The 24,560-nt window shown below is 34.7% G+C and overlaps 2 protein-coding genes, 2 long non-coding RNA genes and 1 pseudogene across 4 annotated transcripts; 4 read left to right on the plus strand and 1 right to left on the minus strand.

Moving 5' to 3' along the window:
• The first annotated feature begins 7,499 nt into the window (after positions 1-7,499).
• Positions 7,500-9,175, plus strand: LOC141586115 (uncharacterized). The gene is made up of 7 exons (XR_012519465.1): positions 7,500-7,539; positions 7,687-7,823; positions 7,923-8,039; positions 8,172-8,264; positions 8,391-8,481; positions 8,581-8,663; positions 8,800-9,175. It is a non-coding gene; the product is annotated as an uncharacterized LOC141586115 (long non-coding RNA).
• A 919-nt stretch (positions 9,176-10,094) lies between these two features.
• Positions 10,095-13,234, minus strand: LOC141586114 (protein BPS1, chloroplastic-like). Its single transcript, XM_074407246.1, has 2 exons — positions 13,005-13,234; positions 10,095-11,378 (listed from the first exon to the last, which is right to left on the minus strand). Exon 2 carries the CDS (start codon positions 11,363-11,365, stop codon positions 10,310-10,312), a length of 1,056 nt encoding a protein of 351 aa, XP_074263347.1. The 5' UTR covers positions 11,366-11,378; positions 13,005-13,234; the 3' UTR covers positions 10,095-10,309.
• Positions 13,235-17,600: 4,366 nt separating this feature from the next.
• On the plus strand, positions 17,601-19,822 carry LOC141586118 (uncharacterized). The gene is made up of 2 exons (XR_012519468.1): positions 17,601-18,465; positions 19,519-19,822. It is a non-coding gene; the product is annotated as an uncharacterized LOC141586118 (long non-coding RNA).
• Positions 19,823-21,069: 1,247 nt separating this feature from the next.
• On the plus strand, positions 21,070-22,384 carry LOC141586117 (GDSL esterase/lipase At5g22810-like). The gene is made up of 3 exons (XM_074407249.1): positions 21,070-21,367; positions 21,689-21,819; positions 21,922-22,384. The coding sequence occupies exons 1-3, from the start codon at positions 21,121-21,123 to the stop codon at positions 22,189-22,191; spliced, it is 648 nt and encodes a 215-aa protein (XP_074263350.1). The 5' UTR covers positions 21,070-21,120; the 3' UTR covers positions 22,192-22,384.
• LOC141587433 (GDSL esterase/lipase At1g58525-like) lies at positions 22,215-23,183 on the plus strand (annotated as a pseudogene).
• The last annotated feature ends 1,377 nt before the right edge of the window (positions 23,184-24,560 follow it).

Raw genomic sequence — 24,560 nt, forward strand, 5'->3', positions numbered from 1 at the left:
AAAGAATCATCGTTTCTTCTGCAAATAAAACCGGTAGTACTACAAATAATTTCTTCCGTCAGACGATTAGACCAATCCATTTTGACTACAGACCTAATTGTTGCTTCTCTCTCCATTAATGATGTTAGTGATTAATATAAAATAAAAATGAAGAGATGTGAAGAAGGAGGAGGTGGTAACAGGGAAAAGAAGCGAATGAAGCGTATCAGTAGACCTGGCAAACAGATCGGGTCGTGTCGGGTTCGTGTTCGTGTCACATGTAAACGGCTCACAAACCCTTCAACCCAAGCCCGACCCGTTTAAATATCGTGTCGTGTTCGTGTCGACCCACTTACATAAATGGGTCATCAACCCTCAACCCTAACCCATTAATATCGTGTCGGGTTCGGGTCGTGTTTTCGTGTCATCTCAATATTTGGAAAGTTTTAAGTATATTTACGTGATGAAAGTTAAAAAAATTAGGACTAATTTATTAAACAGGTCATTCGTGTCGAGTTCGTGTTTAGAGAGCTCAACCCAAACCCGACCCAATTAAATATCGTGTCGTGTTCGTGTCGACCCACTTACATAAATGGGTCATTGAGCCTCAACCCAAACCCGTTAATTTCGTGTCGGGTTCGTGTCGTGTTTTCGTGTCGTGTCATTATTTGTCAGCTCTAAGCGTATGTATACATATATATAGGGTTTTTCTAAGCTAATTAAAGAAACTTTGTTGAGAATAAATTATGAAAAATAGTTGTACAAACTCACATTTACCATAATTAGTGAAATATTTTCAACATATGGGCACATGTTAGAAAAACCCATATATATATAGCCAAGGCAAGTATGAGGATATTTTCTTACAGCTACAGTATTTTATTTTTAACCGTGGATCATAATAATATGGTCGTTAGATTGTTTTTGTTGGCTGCCAATAATTTTACAGCTAAAGACAACTGTAGAAATTACCGTAGCAATATACTCCAATCAGAAAACACTTGACTGCTTTCGTACGTACTATTACGGTACGGATCGGGCTATCGTCATTTCGGGAGGGTATATTTTGGGTTTTTAGAATACAGATATGGTCAAGTTTATATGCATTTTCCCGTATAATAAAATTAGATAATGAGAACCAAAATTCACAAAATACATTATGGGTGAGCCACTAGCCAAAAACACTAGTTTTTCGAGTCCTTGTTGCGCTGTTACTAAACCAACTTGTACGAAATTTGTTTTACAAAATGAAAATCGAGATCGATGGTGCCAATTCTGGCTGGTTCTTGTTAATAATCTTTTATTTTTCGGAATAAGGTTAACATACTAATATTTAATTTTTATATATTACGAAGTATTACAAATTATTAATCTAATTATAGTTGTTTATATTACTCCGTACTTGTTAAATAGTAATATCTCAAATTATATTGAGTTACAACTCATAATATTAGTACGTGGAGTTTAAGATCGATGGCCATTTTTATAAATTATAATTCCAACGTCCATGTGAATCCTTTGTTGCCTATGTTCATTGACGGTTTACGAGAATAAATCAAGAATCGCGAAATAAACATTTGATGATGGTAAGCTGGGAGGTACATAGTATGTGATGACTGTATGAGTAAAAACGGCAAAGAAAGGATGTCAGCTGTATTTTTATCAACCGTTTCGTCGCACCTTTGTAAGGGACCACCACAATCAAAGGATTCCTTTTTGTACAGATTTGCATAGTTTTGTCTTTTTTGAAAAACAACTTCAGAGCATGCGAGGTAAAATTTTTTGCAATTTTTCTCTCTCTAGTTTCTAGAGAGCTTTTTCTCTCTTTTTTGAGAGCCTCAAAATTTACCAAAAAACAAAAAGAAAAACAACATAAACGTTGATCTTCACCATCATAGATTGTTTGCTTATTGGGCATTGAAGAACCCTAAGCATTAAATCTGACAACTACATCATTAATCCTCTTTTAGATCCAATTTTTCATTCAAAATATTTGTCATCATTTCAAAATCAATTGATCTATTGGCTTTCTATGTCGTTTGGATTTTCCAACGATTATCTTATCCTTTTTCTGACAGAAGGTTGTTCATCTGATTGGGTATTGAAAACCATAGAGCTTCCTTTCTGACATTCTAATCTTTTTTAGGGATTTTTTATCCAAAATCTAAAACTTTAAATTCTAATCATTAGCATTTATTAAAAGTTATTGGGGTTTTGTAACGGTGGAAGATCAAGGGTTTCTGCTACCAATCAGCAGTGTCTACTTTTTCGTGGATTGGGGAAGGGTGGTGGCTACTCTATTGTCTGAGTAGTTTTAGGGTTCTATTGGAGGGCTATTTATTCTCAGAAAATGGGGAAATTTACTCCATCCAAATTCAAAACTTCTTCTTCTTTACAAAGCTGTGTTACTCATACTAATAATCAAGCATCTGATCTTCAATCAAGTTGTTCCAAGATGGAATTTGAGGCTCGGTTTGGAAGGTTTGGGAATGTAGGGGTGGGAGATGCTGGTGATGTTCATGAAAATTTTTACCATCACCAAAACTATCATCAACCACATCCCAATGCTGAGTTCAATCCGATGAACCCTTTGCATGCTAATATCTGGAGGTTTCCAAGGTCCGGAGGGGTAATAAATGTTGATCCGGCGGAGTTGGGGAGGTCGAGGGAGTTTTGGGGCAATTGTTGTTTGGGTTTTCTGGTGGATTACCGCCTTTTTGAGGATGATCTGATTAATGATCTGATTAGGAGAAAGTGGAGTACGTCTGGGCGTATCACTGTATTCAGAATGGGTGAGATTTATGTCATCCATTGTGAGAGTGTTGACGATCTTGAAGGGTTGTTGGCAAGGACAACTGTTACCTTTGATGGAGCCTTGATGGTCCTGGCAAGGTGGTATCCTGATACTATCCCAAGGACTGTCCGCTTTCCTTATGCAGAGTTGTGGGTTAGGGTTTGTGGGCTCCCGTTTGAGTGTTTAAACATGCATGTAGCACATGTTGCGGGTATGTTACTGAGTCATCACTATCAAGTGGAGCCTTTTGAAATAATACCAAGAAATGACTATTTGAGGTTGAGGGTGTGTCTGAAGTTGAATGAGCCATTGATGCCTGGCTTCTTTTTAGCTATGGATGAAGGCCATTTGTTGTGGGTTCAGTTTAAATATGAGGAGGTGTTTAAGTATTGTGTCAAATGTGGTAAGATTGGTCATCAGGGAGTTCAATGTAGGGAATCTCTAGCAACTGTGGTCTCATCCATTAATGGGTTGCTAGACAGGTCTGTGGAGCGTGGTTTTGTGGTTTTTCAGGCACAAAATAATCATACTATGTTTAACATGGATCTGAGAGCTACGCCATGCACCACTAGATATATTTCATCGAGGTTGGAATTGGGAAATAGGAGGATTGCTACTGACAACCCTTCATTCTCCTGCATAGCCTTATCCTGAGCAACTAGTTTTGTCAACTCTTCATTCTCCTGCATAGCCTTATCCCTCTCCATCTCATATTTATCGCGCTTATCCTTGAACTTCTGCAACAAATCCACTGCAGAAATGATCTTCTCTTCGAGCTCCTTAATTTCGACATTGGATTTTTCAATTTGGCTCTCTAGCAATGACTTGTAATCCATTGCCTTATGGAGTTCCGGTGAGACTGTACAGTACTTGGACATGCACGTTCGTTGGATATTTATGACCGACTTTGAGTAACATAGTTAAGAACCGTTCTCTGCTTAATCAGCCAAGGAGCAAGTCTCCATATATATGATCGACCCTTTACTGTGATATAGGCCGAGCTTCCAATTCGTCAGGGCAGTGTAGTTATTTTACGAATTAGCACACATACCTAGTATAAATCAGTTCATCCTTGCATACAAAACAAAGTTAGTCAGTCAGTAAACTTCATATTGTGGCTAGAATGTAAATTTTCAATATGTTGTTTCTCTAGCATTGTTTACTGTAGTAAATTATAAAAAATGAATTTGTAAATTATCAAACATTTCTACTAAATCTGCTAGCTAAAATATACTAGTCAAACGTGACAATCCAATCTATCACTTTAAATCTGCTTGACCATTCTGGTTCTACTAATAATAATCTGTCGAGTACCATTAACGTGTTTGAAACATAAGTATATACTAGTATGTATTGTATCATCTATGTTCTAATTAATTTCATTTATATTCCAGGTTGAAGTTCTTTTCCCCAACGGAAATAAAATGGCATAATGTTTCAATACATTAGAGCAAAAGATTTATGGTTCGAATCATAAAATAAAATAATAAATGCTGTGCATAATATTAACAGCAGATCAAACAGTATTTTTAGAAGTAATACAATCATATTTCATGTTCAATTGCAGCATGTATTTTCACTACCAACAGCAGCATGTTTTTGTTAGGCCCTTTTGATTTTAATTTTTATTTCATTTGTCCTACCATGAATTAGAGTGCTACCTGCTCAAATATGAAGTTTCTTAGAGATGACTAAGAGACCCCCCTTTTCCAACTACCTGCTCAAATATCACGTGAAATCTACTTCTACTTTTATTTTTTGTTTGTATTCATAAGATTTTATGACATGCAAAAAATAATATTTGAGCGTATAAAAAAATATTTGCAATATTCGTCTGTATAAATATCATTCAAATTATAATATTAGGTATACCTGTGATATTTTTAAAATAAGAAACAAAAAATTACTCACTTGCTGAAACGTATGAAACAATGAAACATAATTTTTAATTCCAACAAATAGGTTATACAAAAAACCTTTTAAAAAGGAAAAACACATTTTATATATAAACAAGGTCAAACACCCCCTATATCTTATCAACTTATCTTCTCTTAAAAAATTATCTTCTCCAATATAAATATATATCTTATCAACTTATCTTCTCTTAGAAAATTATCTTCTCCAATATAAATATCCCTAAAATAATTGAACTAAAATGATATGCGAAATATACGACCTAAAATAACGGCAATTAGGCCACAAAAGAAACCCTACAAGAATCACTATAAAATCGACAATACAGCCCCAATCATCTCCATTGTTCACAACCACAAAAAACTTAAAAAAAATTAAGAATTACAGTATGTCTAAAGACAAGGAGACAGAGAATGGATCAGAGAGTTTCAAAAATATAGATAATTGTGTAGTGAAGGCAGAGACTGAACCATCTATATCTAGGAGCCATATAACTATACCGTCATTATTTTTAGGAGGTTGCAGCTACTTGAAAGCAAACTATCAAGATTACATGGTTATTTGCAAATACTATCAAGACGCAGACCAGATTTCAAACACCAAAGAAGCTGCTGCCAGTGAAAATGAATGATAGTGTTTTAATGTTGAGCAGGTAGCACTATTTATCTTATGATGTTTTAATTAAATGTATTCGAATAAATCATCAGCGCGTGTTCAAATATCGTGTGACGACGGTTTTTAGAAACCCAAATAATTATGGTAAAAGAATTTTTTTTAGTGTGGTTACTGTTGTTAAAATTCCGGTGAAAAACAAAACGACTAATGTTAAATATTTGTTCCCTAATGTCAAATTTACATTGCTTCAGAAAACTTAAATGAAATCACAAGTATCATCAAATTAATCACGAATATAACAATCAAGGTACAAAAACTCACCTTAATTGAACAATCGAACATCAAATAATCAGCGTGCTCTGAGTTATCACTCCGCCCTTGACATGATCATCACGACTGATAAAATACGATTCCCAGCTGTGATTCTTTTCCCTCTAAATACATATCTGCTTCCTTGACAACATACAGAATCACAAGTAACATCAAATTAAATTACCAAAGACAAAGAATCGTTAGCATTATATAATCAAAATATCTGATACAAAGGTAATAATTACTCACCGAGGACGACATCCGCTGATGCGAGATGATCTGTGACATAATTAAGAAAGACGATCAATACTCAGATTAAAAAAGAAGCGAGAGACGATTGTCCCCGGACCTCCTGGTAAAGATTCAACGGCGGCCATTAATTAAATATGATGACGGATTTACCTTAACAGTTCGTTCAGCGGCCTATAGATCAAGGAAGCGGGATCGGAACCATGCATTGATTGTCAACGCGAGAGACGATTGAATTTGAGGTCAATCGGCCATTAATTATTCCCAGATCAAAAAATGGGAATAATACAGCAACACCATCTTCAATAATACAGCAATAGACCTCAAATTTAGAGGAACTTCGTTCAACGCGAGAGACGATTGTCCCCTTAATGCCAGCGCGCAAAGCCAAGGAAATCCCAGGATGGGCTGGCTGATTAGTGACGAGGAAGCATGCAATCCAGCTAGAGCAGGACGAAGAAGCAGGATCGCAGGGGCAGACTCAAAAGAAAGACAATTAATACTCAGATTAGGAGTACTCGATACACCATCCAATTGCAATCGTACATGAATAGATCATTTTAGTTTGGTTTTAGTGGTAGATCCTTTGCCTGAGAGATGATGATGATGATTGAGGTAGAAGATGGTGCGGTGTGACGATTGAGGAAATGATGAAATCGGACGGAGTTCAGTTGTTGGACGAACGACGGAGTTTTCTAGATGTAAGAGAGAGTTGGACGGAGTTAGGTGAGGAGGTAGGACGGAGTTTTCTAGATGTGGTTGGACGGAGTTAGGTGAGGAGGTAGGACGGAGTTTTCTAGATGTAAGAGAGAGTTGGTGTGTGAGAGAGTGAGTTAGGTGAAGATGTTTAAACGGTTTATTTTTGTTTTAGCGGTTTGTGTCGAGTAATGTAAATTAGTAATATGGACATTAATTTTATTAGAATGTTGTAAATGGACTCGGTTTCTTACCCGTGAATTTTAATACAATATTTGATATTTATATTCTATTAATGAAAATTGAAATGTTTAACTTTATAAGAGTTTGATGATATTTTTAGTAATCGAGTTTGTATCGAGTAATGTTTAATTATTTAACACAATTTTTTGATGATATTTTTATTAATCGAGTTTTCTAACAATCCGTAATACACAAATTTTAATGTAAGACTATTTTTATATATTTTTAAAGTTTGTGCAATAGATAATTAAATTTTTATATATTTTAAAATTTTGTGCAATAGATAATTAGATGTGTACTAATTGTATTGTAAGTTTTGATCATAGTACTGAACACGACATATCTCAAAGATGAACACTTATTCGAAAATAATAACTACGTAACATCTTTAAACTATATATCTTTGTTACTATTAACCATTCTGATGCTACCTCAAAAAACAGACCCGTGAATTTCACGGGTTTTAACCTAGTTATCAAACATTTCTACTAAATCTGCTAGCTAAAATATACTAGTCAAACGTGACAATCCAATCTATCACTTTAAATCTGCTTGACCATTCTGGTTCTACTAATAATAATCTGTCGAGTACCATTAACGTGTTTGAAACATAAGTATATACTAGTATGTATTGTATCATCTATGTTCTAATTAATTTCATTTATATTCCAGGTTGAAGTTCTTTTCCCCAACGGAAATAAAATGGCATAATGTCATCTAGTTGTACCATATCCGAGGTAACCTCATCTTTTGTTCATACCTTTTCCTTTTCAAGTTTCTGTATTATATGTGAATTCCTGTAAAAACAACTATTAAGAAAATTTATTGGTAGAATAAAGAATGAAACGTGTTTTGTTGATAGGGTATTTTTTTTTAAATTTCAGAGCGGTATTGGAGATCCTTTGATCGATATTTCATCAGGAAATATTATTGGTATGAACGTATTTATGCGAAATAAGGCAGCCTTATTCATGCCAAATGTCATTTTGAATCACTGTTTCCAACAACTATTGGATTATGGGTAATTTTCTTATATTTTAAGCTTGCATTATTTTGTTTTAATTGTTCAATATTTGATATGCGTATCAATTATTTTATCTTTGAAAAATCGATTTTGTAGGAAAGTGATGCGTCCTTGGCTTGGATTAAGAACGAGAAGTATAAGTGAGAAAAAACTCAAGGATTTCAACTCATTTACCAAAAATTTCCATCTATTGATGGAATAACCGTAAATGAGGTATGTATTTTGTCAAACACTCCGTCAAATAGCGTTATTTTTTTTTATTTTTTTTTTATTTGAGGAATTTTTCTTATTGTTTTTTGTAGTCTTTTTTTAATTTGATTGTATTGTAAAATTTATCATTTTAAGGTGACAAAAGGATCTCCGGCAGATCAAGCGGGACTTTGTACTGGTGATGTTATTGTTTCATGCAATGACATTTTCTTGAGTTCACCGGTGCAGGTAATCGATTTGTTTTATTGTAATCATTTTTATAGGTACGATTGTACCAATAAGTAAATTTAGCCGAAAATGATTTTCAATAAATGGAGATTTATTTTTATTGTTGACTTATTTATAAATGTGCAGCTTGCTGATTTGCTTCTGAGCCTCGGTAAATCACATAGTAGAGATTAGAGAATTAACAAGTGAAGTAAAGAGAAGAGTAAAGACAATTGAGGTTAGTTCAAATTTGGTTGGTTAATTAATATAAGTTGTGTTAATTGTCCAATATTTTTTTTTTATCATTTTCTAATACTCCGTACTATTTTAAATTCAGATTATAATCCAAAGATCAGCAACGGGTACAACTGAATCCAAAAGCATAATCTTTAATGACTTCACTCCACGTGTTATCAACAGGTATTATGATTTATGAACGTAAATACGAATTTCACAAATTCTTGTATAAGACCTTGCTCTTGATGATTGCTTTCGATGTTGCTCTTTATTTTCACAATGTACGAGGTTTAAACATGTTTTTGTGCGGTTCTCGCAGTTGGCCAGTTCTTCCAATCGAGATCTGTCATGATGTGGATGTAGCAACCTACGACTAAGTCGGAGGTAAATATGAACTACTCCATATTGTTCTTAAACTTTCGCTTATATTAATAAATAAAAAAATCTGTCACAAAACAGCCATGTCTGACACTTAAACATGCCGAAGCGAGATGTGCTTTATGCTCTTGTTAGCCTATGTAGAACTATTATTTGCTATAAAAGATTGCTTGGATGAAAATTACATAGTTTTTCAACTTTTTCGGGCTAATCACGAGTGATTGCAATTTAGATTAATAATTTTGAGCTTTTATTGATTTTGGCAGGAGAATTTGTCAGCTTTGAACACGGATTTATGGTACTCGGTCTTACCACTAATCACGAGTGATTGCAATTTAGATTAATAATTTTGAGCTTGTATTGATTTTGGCAGGAGAATTTGTCAGCTTTGAACACGGATTTATGGTACTCGGTCTTACCACTTTTCTCGCTCGCTCCAGCTGGTTGAAAAATTATCTGCAATTGACATTTCTGGGTACACAAAAGAATAATAATCTTTATTGTTTGGTTTTGATCCGGAGTCGTTAGTAGAGTAGTAGTATTAAGGCTTCGTTTGGTAAGGCATTTCAGATATCTGATTTGGTCAAAGTAGCTTATTTGACCAAAATTTCAGGTACCTTATATTTTTTTTAAGTGTTTGGCAAGTAGTATTAAGGCTTCGGGGGATTTTTGCACCTCCCATGATACCTAGTCTGTAACCGATTTAACCGTATATCTGAACCACTTCGATCACTAGTACAACTACAACTCATCTCCATTGAAGTGCCGAACCCTAGGTCTACTTTTTCAACACTCGGTCAATAAAAACTTCCTCCATCTCATGCAATCTTCCGTACGTAGGGTTGAGCAAAACCGGGTACCCGACCTTGTCTTTTCTCACATGAAAGGATAATAGCACTGCTTATGCTTGCTCCATCAGATTTCCAACTTCGTCCATTCACAATCGATATAACTCCCGCTTCAATAACAACTTATTAGTCACAACTCTTCAGCATATAGAATCTGATTAGGTTAGCTGGACTATACATAAAACAGCAGACAAAAGATATAGCAGTGAATTCAAATAGCCAACAATCGTAAAATTGAGACTTGAAAACACTCTGGACATCACCCAAGTTCCGTCATGACAATAATTCCAGTATCGACGTGTTTTCACTCCAAAAGATCAACACATAAAGTGATAAAGTTTTTATACACATTAACATTGTTCATAGTCATATATAACATCATATACGCTTCACGCAGAAAACACCTTTCGTATATAGTTAGCATAATACTGTAGTACACAGTTACGAAGTTCATGAGCTCACAAAAGGCAAACATAATACAAGTTACAGGATATGTATTGCAGTAAGACTGAGAATATCGGTTATATTCTCCCACAATACTATGAAAACCATACCTAAACCCCTTTGTACAAATTAATATGGATTTTTGAACTTTACCAGCAATCATCTCACAAGTAGCTGCTCCTTCCTGCACTTTTTTGGAGGATCAAAGGCAGTCGACACTCGTAGATTACAAAGCAGAGCGTCACGTCCACTCATCACTATTTGAAAAAACCCGTCTACTTCTTTTGTTAAAAGGTCTAGTCCCGATGAAAGTTTCTCAACCTTATCACCCAAATCGATAAATGACTTCTGGAAGTCGTCAGATTCCGCAGTCTCGTTATCTTCCTGAATCATGGGATACAACTCCATGACACCAATATCAACTGCCTCCAACTCCTTCAAAAGAAGGTTTCTACCACTTGATACCAAGTTTCTGATTTCCCCGTAAATAGAGGCTTGAAGATCGTTGAATGCTCCTTCCCATAAGGGTGTCCCCGACACTTTCAAACCAATCAAATTTTGGTCGAAGCCTGTAAAAGCAGTGACGAAGATGCTGCAAATAAACAAAGTTGCCATCTTTACACCATACATAGCACGCATTAGGACCTTTCCTTTGGCTGAGTTCTTTACCTTGGGGAACTCGAGAGATTCCAGCAGCTTGTTTATATTGGTAATACAGTTCTCAATTTTAGGGTTCCTGGTGGCAATGAGCTGTTTCCAGCTGTCAACTGACGATTTAGCCTTCGACAGATCAGTCGAGCTCTTTCCTTCCAAACGGTGCAAAACGAGATGGAGCAACAGTTGCCCTTGGTTCAGTCTTGAAAGTTCGGAACTAAAACCATTGCTTATATCCAGCAACTTAACACTGTTATCCAAATAGACATCTATCCACTTGTCGTCCCAATGGTGAACCGGAAGCTCAAGGTCAGTTATCAGAGAGATTATATCATTATGAGTCTCTGAAAGGAACTTCATAGCTAATACCATCCATGAAAAACTGAAGACATCTTCCTTATGAACTGGCTTGAGTTGTCTCAGTCTCTCGGCCAAAGTTTCCTCGAATTTGTTCAGCAATGCCAAAAGCTTAGGAGATAGAGAAGAGCCTTTTGGTAGTATCATTCGGAAAGGATTTCCGTGTGGGAAAAATGCCTTCTGTGGATCTTGAATGCGACTCATATCTTTCACTTAACTTCAAGGTAGACAAAATGAAAAGAAGTAAATTTAGCAACTACCATTTCACAGTAACTAATATTGACACTGCCCACTCATAGGCTCACCGCTTATCAAATCACAATAGTATAGCAGTAATGGCAATCAAACAATTAATCAATAAGAAGAAATACTCGGAAATACAAATAGAAATAGTAAACAAACACAATCATGTTAGGTCACCAAGAAATTTTAGAAGCAATGATACATTTATAATTTTATATCACAATCATCCAGCTAGAGCAGATCAGTACAATATGTAATGTCAATTGCAATAAGCGGAAACTACTGACAGATCGTCGACATAATGGCCTATGATATAGTATTAATAACAGACGAGCATCTAATGAACTAAACATGTTGCCTTAATGGGAAGAAGAATCTGACAAAAGAGTGACATTTACACCCTGCGCTCATTTCTCAAGTATCGGAAGGAGTTATAAACTAAAATCCAAAACCTCAAGGCCCGCTTGCATTAGGGATAATTGTTAGGGAACAATTGAGGACAGATTAAAGGCGAGTATAAGGAAGTGACGGTGGTGGATAACGAAAGCGATCAAGATAGACCTGACCACTCAACAAGAGAAGATACTTACCCACCTCATATGGGACTAGTAATTCATTCACCACCTCTTTAACTTCCCTTAACCACCATCATTTTCCTTCTTTTCTCGATTGTTTCGAGCTCTATAACTAGCGACAATACATGGGACTAGAAATTCATATACCGCCACTTTATCCTCATTCCTCCCTTAACCACCCTCATTTTCCTTCTTTTCTCCTTTGATTTGAACTCTATAACCCGCGACAATACATGGGACTAGTAATTCATCTACCACCCCTTTATCCTCATTCCTCCCTTAACCACCATCATTTTCCTTCGTTTCTCCTTCATTTCGAGCTCGATAACCCTATGCCAATTATCTTAACGGCCAAATCCAACCAACCCCTAATACGTCTCAATTCCATCCAGTTTAAAACTTCCTACAGAGTACTTTTCTTTTGGGTTGTAATTTGTAAAAATTCCTAATTTTGATTATTTCCTCTTTTCCATATATTATCTTAATTATTCGGATTTCTGACTACAATCATCATCAATTTCCACCATATATCATGAAAACTCCTTAATTTTTACCCTAATGATGTAGAAGTTAAAAAAAAAATGGATGAAGAATTCACTTAATTAATGATTAAATATGCAAGATCCAATCTTCATCTTCATAAACATTGAAGTCAACTAACAAAATCACAAAAAATGATAAATCAATTTAAAAAAGTCTAATCTTTATTATTCGAATTGGCTTTTTGTAAGACGGTTTTACATTAATATTTTGTTAAAACATATCTAGAACCAAAATGTGTAGTTACCAAAAACTCGTTTTACACAAATTCTTGTATAAGACCGCCTTACACAAGAATTCGCGTTATTCTTTACCCAAAAATCAAGTCATCTATAACATGATTAACCATCAAACTAAACAGATCTACAAATTAATAGACAAAAATCACCCTAAAATTAATCAACCAAGCAACAAATCAAAACAAACAACAATACATAAAATAAATAAATAAATAAACATTAAATTAACAAAGAAAATATACTTACAAGTTAGTAAAATCAGATGAAAGTGTTTTAATTAGAGAGAGAAAATAATTGGGTGTTTTAGAAAAGTTTGATTAAAATAATTTGAGAAATGTGAATTAAATCAAATATAAAATGAGTGTTATTGGATGATTGACACGTGTATAATGAGATTAAATTGGACGGTTAAGATTGTTAAAATAATTTGGTTGTGGATGTTGATCGTATGCGCATGCGCAAATGAACAAGTCAAAGGAAAATTGAGTGGGCGAGAATGAGTGCAACGGATAACTACTTGTTTAACGACGACTCTTACCTGACTCAGACTACCGTGTTGGACTTGACCCATTTTACATTTTACATTTTACGCGTCATTTGGGTTCCGTATATTCTTATGTATCGGTTATATCTGTTTTAAGTGTAAAACGAGCTAAATTCTACTCTTGAAGTATCTCATATGGGAGATGGTCATATAAATGATGACATAAGAGTTCTGTCATTTTTTTTGGATATTTTGTTTTTTTATTCACCTATTTATTTGACTCATTTTTTTTATTAAAAACTGATATATCCTTATTTAATTTGTGTCGTTGTATAATGATCGTCTTATATATAAATACAAGTATATGTGTACAACAGGTTTTTGTCAAAACGGTTCTTTCTAGCTTTTTTTTTTTATTTACATTTAAATTGATTTCTTAGGAGTTTTTTTATTTGTAGATTGGTTTTATACAATATTCGATATTTTTATTTTTAGTTATAATGAAGTTTGGAGTAATTTAAAATGGACTTACAAAGACCATCTAATTCATGTGATTCAAATGTAACGATGATTTCCAGATGAGTACGGTGAGAGTGGATAGTAGAGACTTGCATTTTGGGAGAGACACATTAACTGTCTACAGTTGTTTTAAACGAATAGTGTCCATCTACAATGAGATGGAATGATGGATTGAGGTGGGAAATGAATATCCTAAACGGCTGGCAAAAGAATGTTTCATTCCTTCATTAAGGGGGACCAAACTTTTGACCTAATGATTAAGGGATGAGATGAACAACCACCCCATCAAACACTTTTGCCTTATAAAGTACTTCCTCCATTCAACTCCACTCTACCATCTTTCCTTTTTCATCCATTCAATTCCACTCTACCTATTTCCTAAAAAGGAATGCCAAATGACCATTTTGTCCTCATACCCCATTACTTATTTACAATATTTGCCACTCATACCCCACTACTTCTACATCAAACTCCACCATTTTCCACTCATACCCCACTTAATTACATTATACCCCATTATTTATTTACAATATTTTCCACCCAACCCCACCCTTCTTAATATTTGTGCAAAATACAAATAGGTAGAGTGGAGTTGAATGGAGGAAGTATAATCGAATTATTACATGTGTGCTTGGACAACTTGTGAAGCATTTTGGAAGTCATCAAAACAACAACTAGCACCTGAAAGTAGGACTCACATCACATCATCCCAACTCATCCATGAAATTACGGCAGTTATTATTATTATTTTTTTTTAAGGTAATAAAATTAGATTGATCCTCTAAGGTAGGACCAACTCATCTCATCTTTTCGAATGATAGGGGTAAATTGAAGCCACCGACTTTCAAACCACCTCGAAAGTGTTGGATATGAATGTCCAATAGAAGCCATAAAGTCGGCAACTTTGTTGGCTTCACGAAAGTAATGCTTAATTATCACTTCATCAAATTATTTCCCAAAAATGACCATGTTAATAAATAGTTAAAAAAAGTAGTCATTTTATAATATAAGGTCGTTGTATTTTAATATAAATGGTCATTTTTTAAGTGATCGTAACATAAGACCGTTTTATAGTACGATTGTATGAAGTATAATTTGTTAACCACAAGCAAGTGAACTAAATGTATAATTGAGAATTTTGTGTCTGTCTTTCTGTGCTAGTTTGCTCGAATACTTAAACCACCCATTTTAAGCAATAATCTTCACCGGCAGAAAAGTGTTGAATAATGACGTTTATGGACCAAATTGAAGTTAAAAGTATATCATTTGAAACGAAGTTCCATTTTCTTCATTCCGGATACGAACAGACCTAACGTGACACGACTTATACCCGACTCAAATGCCTGCATTCTAAATTAGACCGACTTGACTCAATATGATCACAAATGACCAACTTTAAAATAACGCACAAGAGTATATTTTTTACCCAAAATGACCTTAATTGAAATTTTATTTTGTTTAATCGTATCTATTACGCCGAAATAACCCGGTTCAAGGTGATCTAATGGTTTAGGTTCACAAATTACCAAACACTTGCAAAGATTCGATGATTGATGTTCCAGCTCAAACTTCACGTTCAATATTGGTCAAACTTTGACTTAGCATACATTATGGCTAGTTGGCTACACACTTTATCGAGTTAAACGGAGTACCCATAGCTCAATTTCAAACATCTACATCCGAACTATTATTGTGGCGCTACTTTCCCAAATAAAAGTTTTTTTTTTTTTAAAAAAATAAAAAAAAAACTTCAGGAAGGAAAGTGACAATTGAATTTAGTACCAGTTTTAACTTAAGTCTAAACGATTGAAGATATATTTTTTTTTTTTTGGCAACTTAAACAATTGAAGATATAAATTACAAACTTATGGTTTTAATTTGAGAACTATTCCCTCTCAGTTACTATATTGTTCCTATTTGATATGGGCACAATACTTAAGGAAAAGTATTAAAATAGGAGTAAAAGAGTTGTATGGGGTTGGTGATAGGAGAGATGTATGAATTATTAGTAGTTAAATAAAGAATTGTGGGACCAAAACATAAAGGAAAGTAATAAAATAGAAGTAAAAGAGTTGTGTGGGGTTTGGTGATAGGAGAGAGGAATGAATAAAATAAGAGTAAAAATTACCAAAAAAGGAAATGAGAACATTAGTTGAATAATCCGTTTCGAAAAAGTAGGAACATTATAGTGACTGGGAGGGAGTATAAGTCTTTAATAATGTATAACTAGTGTAGTTCCCGTGCTATAGCAGATAAGGGGAACTAATTTATGAAATTAAGTTAGATGTAAAATCTAGTTAAAAAACCTATTAGCCTTATTAAGAAAACTGGTAAAAATAATATACTACGCGTCTAAAAAGACAATTTACAAATTATTAAAACTAACATTTTCACTTTCTATTTCCTATTAGAAAATACATAAAAATTGTTATACATTATTTAAAAAATACTCCATACTCCATATACTCCATATTACTAAAATAAAGATTTCATAATTCGAGATTGCAATTGATATGTTGTAAAATTGCATAATATATTAGGGGGTAATTGATTGTGATTGCATATTTTCGGGATAATATTGTAAATATTGCATAATTTGAGAGGTTGTTTCCATGTATAAGATGCATTTATTCGAAAAGTCAAAGCATACATTTGTTTCCATGTATAGGTTTTCAATTGATTCAAATCATATGTTAGACTTGACGCAAAAGCAAATTTGATTTAGTAAAAGTCGACGGCCCAACTTAGATTGACCCATCAAAGAGTAGTGTAAGTTAGGCGGGAAAACTACTTGAGAATTTTATTCTCTTAGTAGTAGGGGAGATGGTAGTTTAATACATACAATTGTCTACGGTATATGCTCACCATCTCACCTCCCCTTTGCTTTCATTTTATAACTGCCAATTAATTCTCTCTCCTCATTACTTTTTTTTTTTTACTTCGTACAAAGGAATTAGAATTGAAGAAGATTGACTAAAACTGACTATGGTCCTGTTTGGTAATCAGCAGATTGATATTAGCAGAAGCAGATTGGTCAAACAGATTATAAATGACAGATTGGATTAACAAGTTTGACTAGTATATTTCAATTAGTAGATTTAGTAGAAGTGTTTGGTAATTAGCAGGTTTTGGTTAATAGATTGTTGTATCTATGTGTAGATTGTTGACGGATTCATATTTCATAATCTACTAATGTGAATATGTTGGGTAGAGCAGCATATTGAAAAACAGTAGATTGAGCTCTAATCTACTCTTTCAATATACTCCCTCCATTCAACTCCACACTACACCTATTCCTATTTGGGACATTCAATTCCACACTACACCTTTCTAAAAATGGCAAAATAAAAATCCATATTGTCCCAATTGGATAAGCATATTTACATAAAATGTCATTCAATAACCTATTCTAATTGGACAAAACATTTTTACTTTCCACCTATAGTACCTTTTATTATTTTCTATTGATTTTCTTAATATTTGTGCAAAAAACTTAAGTGTCATGTGGAGTTGAATGGAGGGAGTATCATTTACCAAACACTCAAAATAGTAGATTGATGACTCAAACATGCCAAAAGCCTTGAATATGCTGAAAATTTCTCAATCCGCCGTTTACCAAACACCCCATATGTGCTAGTTTTTCCTTTTCATTTTTGATATTGGGCTAACTCTTGCTTATTGGACCCGTCCTATAATAGAGTAGCTGACAAAAAAAAAAAAAAAAAAAAAAAAAAGTGGGAAATGTGGCGCCAACCCTTGCCAATTTGGCGGGTTCATTCAAACTTTGGATAGTTATACACTTATACTTGAGACTCAACTCCGTATCAAATCCCTCTTAATTAGGGTTTTGCATTTCCAACTTCCCCCAATTTCTAACTCACCACAATTACACCCATAATATTCTCAACAAGATGGCCATGGAAATGGTGAAGAAGGTCAAATTAGACGCGGGTTTCGATAGATTATCTAGTTTACCAGACCCCATTAGGGCACACATACTCTCGTTTCTACCAACAAAGGATGCTGTTAAAACGTGCATTTTATCAAACACTTGGCGTGCATTATGGACTCAACTGCCTATTTTAGATTTGAGATGCCTTAAGTTTCCCTCAGTATTTACTGATGATACTAATTCTTTTGAGTCCAATATTAGAATTAGGGAATTATTTTACGAGTTTCTCGATCGAGCTTTTGTATCACTTCTGATGCTTGAAAAGCTTAAGCTTTATGTGCCTGGTTTTGGGTCTCAGTTAAAATCTCGTGTTGATAATTGGGTTGATTGTGCTTTTGGGTATCGACTTCTTAAAGAGTTTGAACTTCAACTGGGATTTGACTCGTCCAATTTGATGACTAAGTTAACCTTGACAAACTGTGAAGTTAATGAATCTTCTTTGATGGATGTGCACCTTCCTTCATTGTGTTATTTGATGGATGAAGCGATGGCTAATTTACTTGCTAAGTGCCCTAATCTCGAGGATTTCAATATCGATACTTGCTATGACTTGCATCAGCTTGAAAACGTAAGGATGAAGAATCGGCCTCCTCTCTCTGGTGTGAAACATTTATTTGTAGAGGTTCGTGCATCTTTCAAGAAGCGTACTCCTGTCAGTTTTATCCAAGGTCTCCTATGGCTTGCTCCTTGTTCAGAAACTATATCAATATATAACAAGTAACAACCAAGCTCAGATCTGCAAGTCGCTTGAGGTATTTCTACTTTGCAAAGACTACCATGCATGTTCATTCTTTTACATGTCGCTTTACGCATCTCTGTTTTGGTGGTTCGTATTTGTTTTCATTGGCAATTATATCATGCTTATGGCTGTGTACGCAGATGGAAGAAAGTTGCATATGTCTTGCTTATACCAACTTTTGATTTGCTGAAACTGTGACACTAACTTAGTAACTTCATTACAGTGGATTGTTCTATTTTTCAATGGGTTATCTATCTAGCTGGTTAGTTACAATTTACAAGTTAGAGTCCATATTTAATTACGGCTCACGAGCAGTCTTCACTCCTTTCTTTCTGTCTTGTGATTTATAGTTCAGTTCCTTGCTTCGATGACTTCTGAGTCCTCTTAAGAGTCTGATACGGAGTATGAGTGTATAATCTTACAAATTGTGGATTGTGCTCATTAGTCCATGAATAATTGTCGATCGCTTGGATTTGGACGAAAATGTTTGAGAATTAAACATTACGTTAATTTAAGTTTCAAGTAGCTACAACATGTTAGTATTACCATTGTCATGTAGTGTTGCCCCTCTGCCAAAGCAACGAGAAATTTTCTTTTCTGTCTATTTTTTTGGTCGATTCCCTAAACCTGTAAACCATACACATACCAAAAACTTCTCATTGAAGTGCATTCTTGCATTACACCTTTAGTTGGACTATTGAAATTTACTTATCAAAGGCAAAAAAAACATGCATGAGGATTGAGGAATACAATACTTCTATTAAGAAATACTCCATATTAGAAGGTAATGTTGCACTTGTTGATTTGTTTTAATCAGAAAAGTCATCAGATGTACAGTTTTAGGACAATCTCCATTTTTATTAGTCGATTTTTAAGATTCCTGTTGATTGTGTGAAGCCGTGGTATAGTATAATTCAGAAATCTGTCTGAATTCACAAATTAAATAAATTAACAAACAGATTGCAGGTTTTTTATTTAAGCTGCTAACATGCATTGCTCTGCATTTTTCATTGTTACTGTCACACTGAAAAAATGGTGACAGGAGATTATGTTTTGGTTATCACAGTTGATACATGAGATGCCATTGAAAGACCAGAAAAAACGTGGTTGCTTTCGGAACGCCAGGATTGATGGGAAGTTAGTAGAGTGTTGTATCAAGAATTCCCTATCAGAGCCGCAGAAGAACTCGAGTTGCTGATGATAATTGCAGTCGTTTTGCTGTCTCAACACTTCCAGGTTTACTAGAATAACCGTATTTAAAGTCTCATAGGATGTCGGTATATCATAGTATCAAACTTATGTTATGGCAGACGGGCCTTGTTTTGTCGTTTGTTCATCTTGCATTTTATAATGTTGAATGTTGTTTTCAATCCTTGTTCAGATATCAGTCGTGGTATTTAATCTCGATATTTCAGATTGACCTTCAAAGTCTTTATATCTTGTACAAATGTGAATGAAACAATCAAGAGGTTGCATCTGTTATATACAATCGTATTTGACGGTATTTCAATGAAGAGAGATTGTTGAAGAAGCAACCACAGGCAGCGTATAGATGAGTTAAACAAAGCTAGTTGAATTGAGTTGGAGCAACTACACTCTTTAAAAAATAGGGTGGTTCCAAATACAAGCAATTAAGCATTCATATCTTTTGACCAGTTCATAGACTATATATCTGAGGTAGTATCTCTTATTGCTTATTTTCTGAGTTTTATTTTAAAGTTTTTGAGTTCTGCTTTAGTAAAACATTACACTAAAAAAAATATAATATTGCTCAAAAACTATATTTATAAATGTTAATATGATCAGAAAAAATGTGTATATGCTCAAAAATTACAAGGTCTGAGGTACTACCTCAGATGCGTAATCCTTTTTCTCTCTTTTGACTAATGTGCTTAAACTTTGAAGGAAAACTAGTACACTTCTCCTTTCTTCTACAAGTTTCATTTATACCGCTGTATTGTCTATTTGTGTTTGGTACTTTTTTTCTTCCACCAAATTGGATCTTTATATTTTTGGCCTAAAACGTTTACAGTAAATAGATCGAAATATCTTAGTCTAATGGTTAAGAAGGAGATGTACTCGAGTTAGTAAAAGATCGTCTTACATAAATATACCAAAATTCTTATATACGTTGGTTTACAAATGCTTGTATAAGGCGGTTTTACACAAATTTATTGTAAAACGGGATTTTTTTTATTAACCATTTCCACAATTCCACCCAGTAATAGAGTTGTGTTTGAATCCGTTTTACAACTATATTAGTATAAAATCGCCTTACACAAGACTAACTCATGTTGGTTATTGGTTTAGTACTGAATCTTAAGCATTAAATTTGTATGACCAAAAATGGGACTTTTAACTCTACATTTCTTGTAATTAAAAAACAAAATTGAAAAACAAAATTTTGAGGTACAAATATTGTTTTACAGTTAAACCGTCACCTCAAATCCAGAGTAATCAACATTTACTACAAAATTCAAATATATTCTTCCTTTATTTTATGTGCATTAGTTAGTTCATCAGAAAATGTAACCTGAAAATGACAACATTCCTTAGACCATTCTTAAATCACTCAACTCATTACCAAAAATCTATATATAACTCTTCTCATTATCGTAAATTCTAAAACAAATCATTAACTTGATAAATAATCGCATCATAATTAAAAATGGGTATTTCGAGTTCTAATTCTCATGTTACTGTAATTCTTGTGATTATACATTTTTGGGGGGTAATTAATGGGCAACCATTAGTACCAGCATTGTTTATATTTGGTGATTCAGTGGTTGACGCTGGTAATAACAATGATTTAGATACTCTTGTTAAGTCCAATTTCCTTCCTTATGGTAGAGATTTTGACAACCATCACCCCACTGGAAGGTTTTGCAATGGCAAACTTGCTACTGATTTTACTGGTATAATATTTGTTTCTTTTATTCCGTGCCTCGCTCTAAAATGTCGTAAAAAAATGTCCGCGCTTCTTCTATTGTGGAGTTTCAGGCTATAACACCAAGTTCAGGTTACCCTATTTGGTAAACAGCGGATTAATTTCAGCATAAGCAGATTATAAATGGCAGATTTTATCACAAGGTTTGACTAGCATATTATAATTAGCAGAATTGATTTGAGTGTTTGGTAATTGGCAGATTACGATTAGTAGATTGTTATTTTTCTTTGTAAAATGGAGAAAAATTCCCTATTTTACAATATACTAACCAATATGATGCTGGGGTCAGCTGAGACAATAGGATTTACGTCGTACCAACCAGCATACTCAAGTATAGAAGCCAGAGGGGATAACCTGTTGATTGGAGCCAATTTTGCGTCTGCTTCATCTGGCTACCATAAAACTACAGCTAAACTTTATGTAAGTCCATAATCCAATGCAGTGACCAAACTTTTTTTCTGAAATGAATTTCTGTGATTTGATTAATGTATAATATGGTTGAAAATTATTTGATGATGGCAGTGTACAATTCCATTAAGCGAGCAGTTGGAACACTTATTGGATTACCAGAAGAAGTTAACAGTGGTTGCAGGGCCGAAGAACGCATCATCGATAATCTCAGGAGGGGTTTATATAGTTAGTGGTGGAGCCAGTGATTTCCTGCAAAATTATTATATCGATCCAGCTCTCTACAAGCTTTACAGTCCTCAAGAGTTTTCTAACATACTTGTCCAAGAATTTGGCGATTTTGTTCAGGTTTGTCGTCATTCGCTCCAATATGATAGCTACTAAGTACAGACTAATGATTAAGACATTTCTTGCAGAGATTGTATTTCGTGGATGCATCCTGAATCAAGGACTTAATTAAGTATTAATTGGATCTTTCTGGTTTGGAATCGACTAAATTAGAATGAATTTTGGAAACGTCTGCAAACAGTCGAATCTGAGTAACATTGGAGTCATCTCGAACTGTAAGCTTTTTTAACGCCTGCACATCAATGTTAAACATCACTAAATCATGTCTTACATATATCGATCATTTGATCATATTATTCAGTTAAATTATGCGAATAGATGTGAAGTGAGATTAGTAGGATTTAATGAAACTGGAACAAACAACAGGATTCGTGGAGGCGCGAAAAGCATGCTGTGGAACAGGATTATTAGAAACATCATTTCTGTGCAACTCGAAATCACCAGGGACATGCAAAAATGCATCAGAATACGTATTCTGGGATGGGTTTCATCCAACTGAAGCAACCAATTCAATTTTAGCAGATGATCTTACTGCTGCTGCTATTTCCCTTATTTCTTAGCTTCATTTTCCTATCTACTTTTTAAGTTTTATCTACCATTAGTATTTTTTTTTACAAGAATTGTTTTTGTTTGTATTTTGATCACTTGTTTGGATGTGAACATCGAACGATATGTATTGAGTAGCTATCACCGGTCTGAATTCTCTCAATTTCCTTGTTTATAAACAGTCTGGATTAAATCTTGTTGTGATCTAACGGCGCTCATCGTTTTTCATAATAATTAGGGTTTTTTTGGTAACTACTCTCAGCTATAAACATTTTTTTTTGTAATTGCTCCCTACTTAAAAAAAAAACCTTTAAAAACTGTCACCTTAATATTTATTTTGATTAAAACTTGCTACAAAAATCCATTCTCAGATACTCATTTTTCGAGAAAATGATGCTTTTTGCGACGGTCTTTGCCGAGGTCGTTGGATGGTCAAACGATAACCAAAATACGATTTCTTGGATGTTTTGGAATCCTGAGACTGCAAATTTCATACTAACCTAAAAAACTATCCTAAACCTTAAGAAATCGTGCTCAAATTAGACCCGCAAAACACCACGAAACTGCCCCTGTTTTCACGAAACCGAGTGCAAGTCCAGGCCCTATTCACGACCATTTTTACACCATTTAAGATCATCTCGTAGAACCCTATTTAAACATTCACAAAATTTACAGTCTCAGGATTCCAAAACATCAAAGAACTCTTATTTTAGTTATCGTTTGACCATCCAACGACCTCAGCAAAGACCGTCGCAAACAAGCATCCTTTTCGTACCTGAGAATAGATTTTTGTAGCAAGTTTTAATCAAATTAAATATTAAGGTAGCAGTTTTAAAAGTTTTTTTTAAGTAGGGAGCAATTACAAAAAAAATGTTTATAGCTGAGAGTAGTTACCAAAAAACCCTAATAATTACTTCCTCCGTCCCGGTCAATTGTTGTCCTTTGGTTTTGGCACAATGACCAAGAAAAGAGGAAGGGGCTAATTATAAAATGACAAGTGGAATAAAATAAGTGTGAATGATCAAATTGCTTATCAAATTCATTCTTAAAATAGAAAGGACAACAAAAGACTGACACTCGAATATGAAAAATGACAACAAATGAGGGAGTACTCCCCGCCTATGATTAGAGATGGCAATCCAGGCGGGGCTAAGGCGGGCGGCACGGGCACGGATGAACAATATTGACGGCACGGGCACGATACGAACGGGTTGGAGGTGTGCCGCGGCTGCGTTTTTTGGGAATTCCCGTACCCAGGCACAACACGGCCCAAGCGCAAAGGGTCCGACACGAACCAGGCACGCCGGGCCTGACACGGCACAATCCGAGATTTGGCCCGTTTCTTAATTATTTAATTAAATTCCGTTTTTAAATATCGTTTTTTAATTATTTAATTAAACCTAGTACATTAAAAATACAAGTAATCAACTAATCGAGTACATTAATATTTAATAAAAATATATATTTAAGTCATTAGTATTCACTATTTATACCCTTTATATAAATAAAAAAAGTATTAAGAAAAAAATACTAAGGCTATTGGGTTGTCCCACATACCAGGCACGATTAGCCCATCGGACAGGTACGGCCCGAGCACGAAATTGAGCGTGCCAGGAGCGGGCCGCGACGGGGGTTTGGGTGAGTGGGCCAGGCACGGCACGGCACAGCCAGCCCAATATCCGTGCCTCGGCCGGGACATTTTTGGGGGAAGGCACGATGGACCAACACGCGAGCCGGCCCAGCACGGCCCAATGCCAACTCTAGCTATGATATGAGACGGGCTTGAATAAAATATCAACTCGTAAACAAAAGATTTCGTACCTCATCCGATTATTGAAATAGGGCCCTTTTTCAGCATA

This window comes from Silene latifolia, chromosome 6 (genome assembly GCF_048544455.1).
Source record: "Silene latifolia isolate original U9 population chromosome 6, ASM4854445v1, whole genome shotgun sequence".
NCBI lineage: Eukaryota > Viridiplantae > Streptophyta > Magnoliopsida > Caryophyllales > Caryophyllaceae > Silene > Silene latifolia.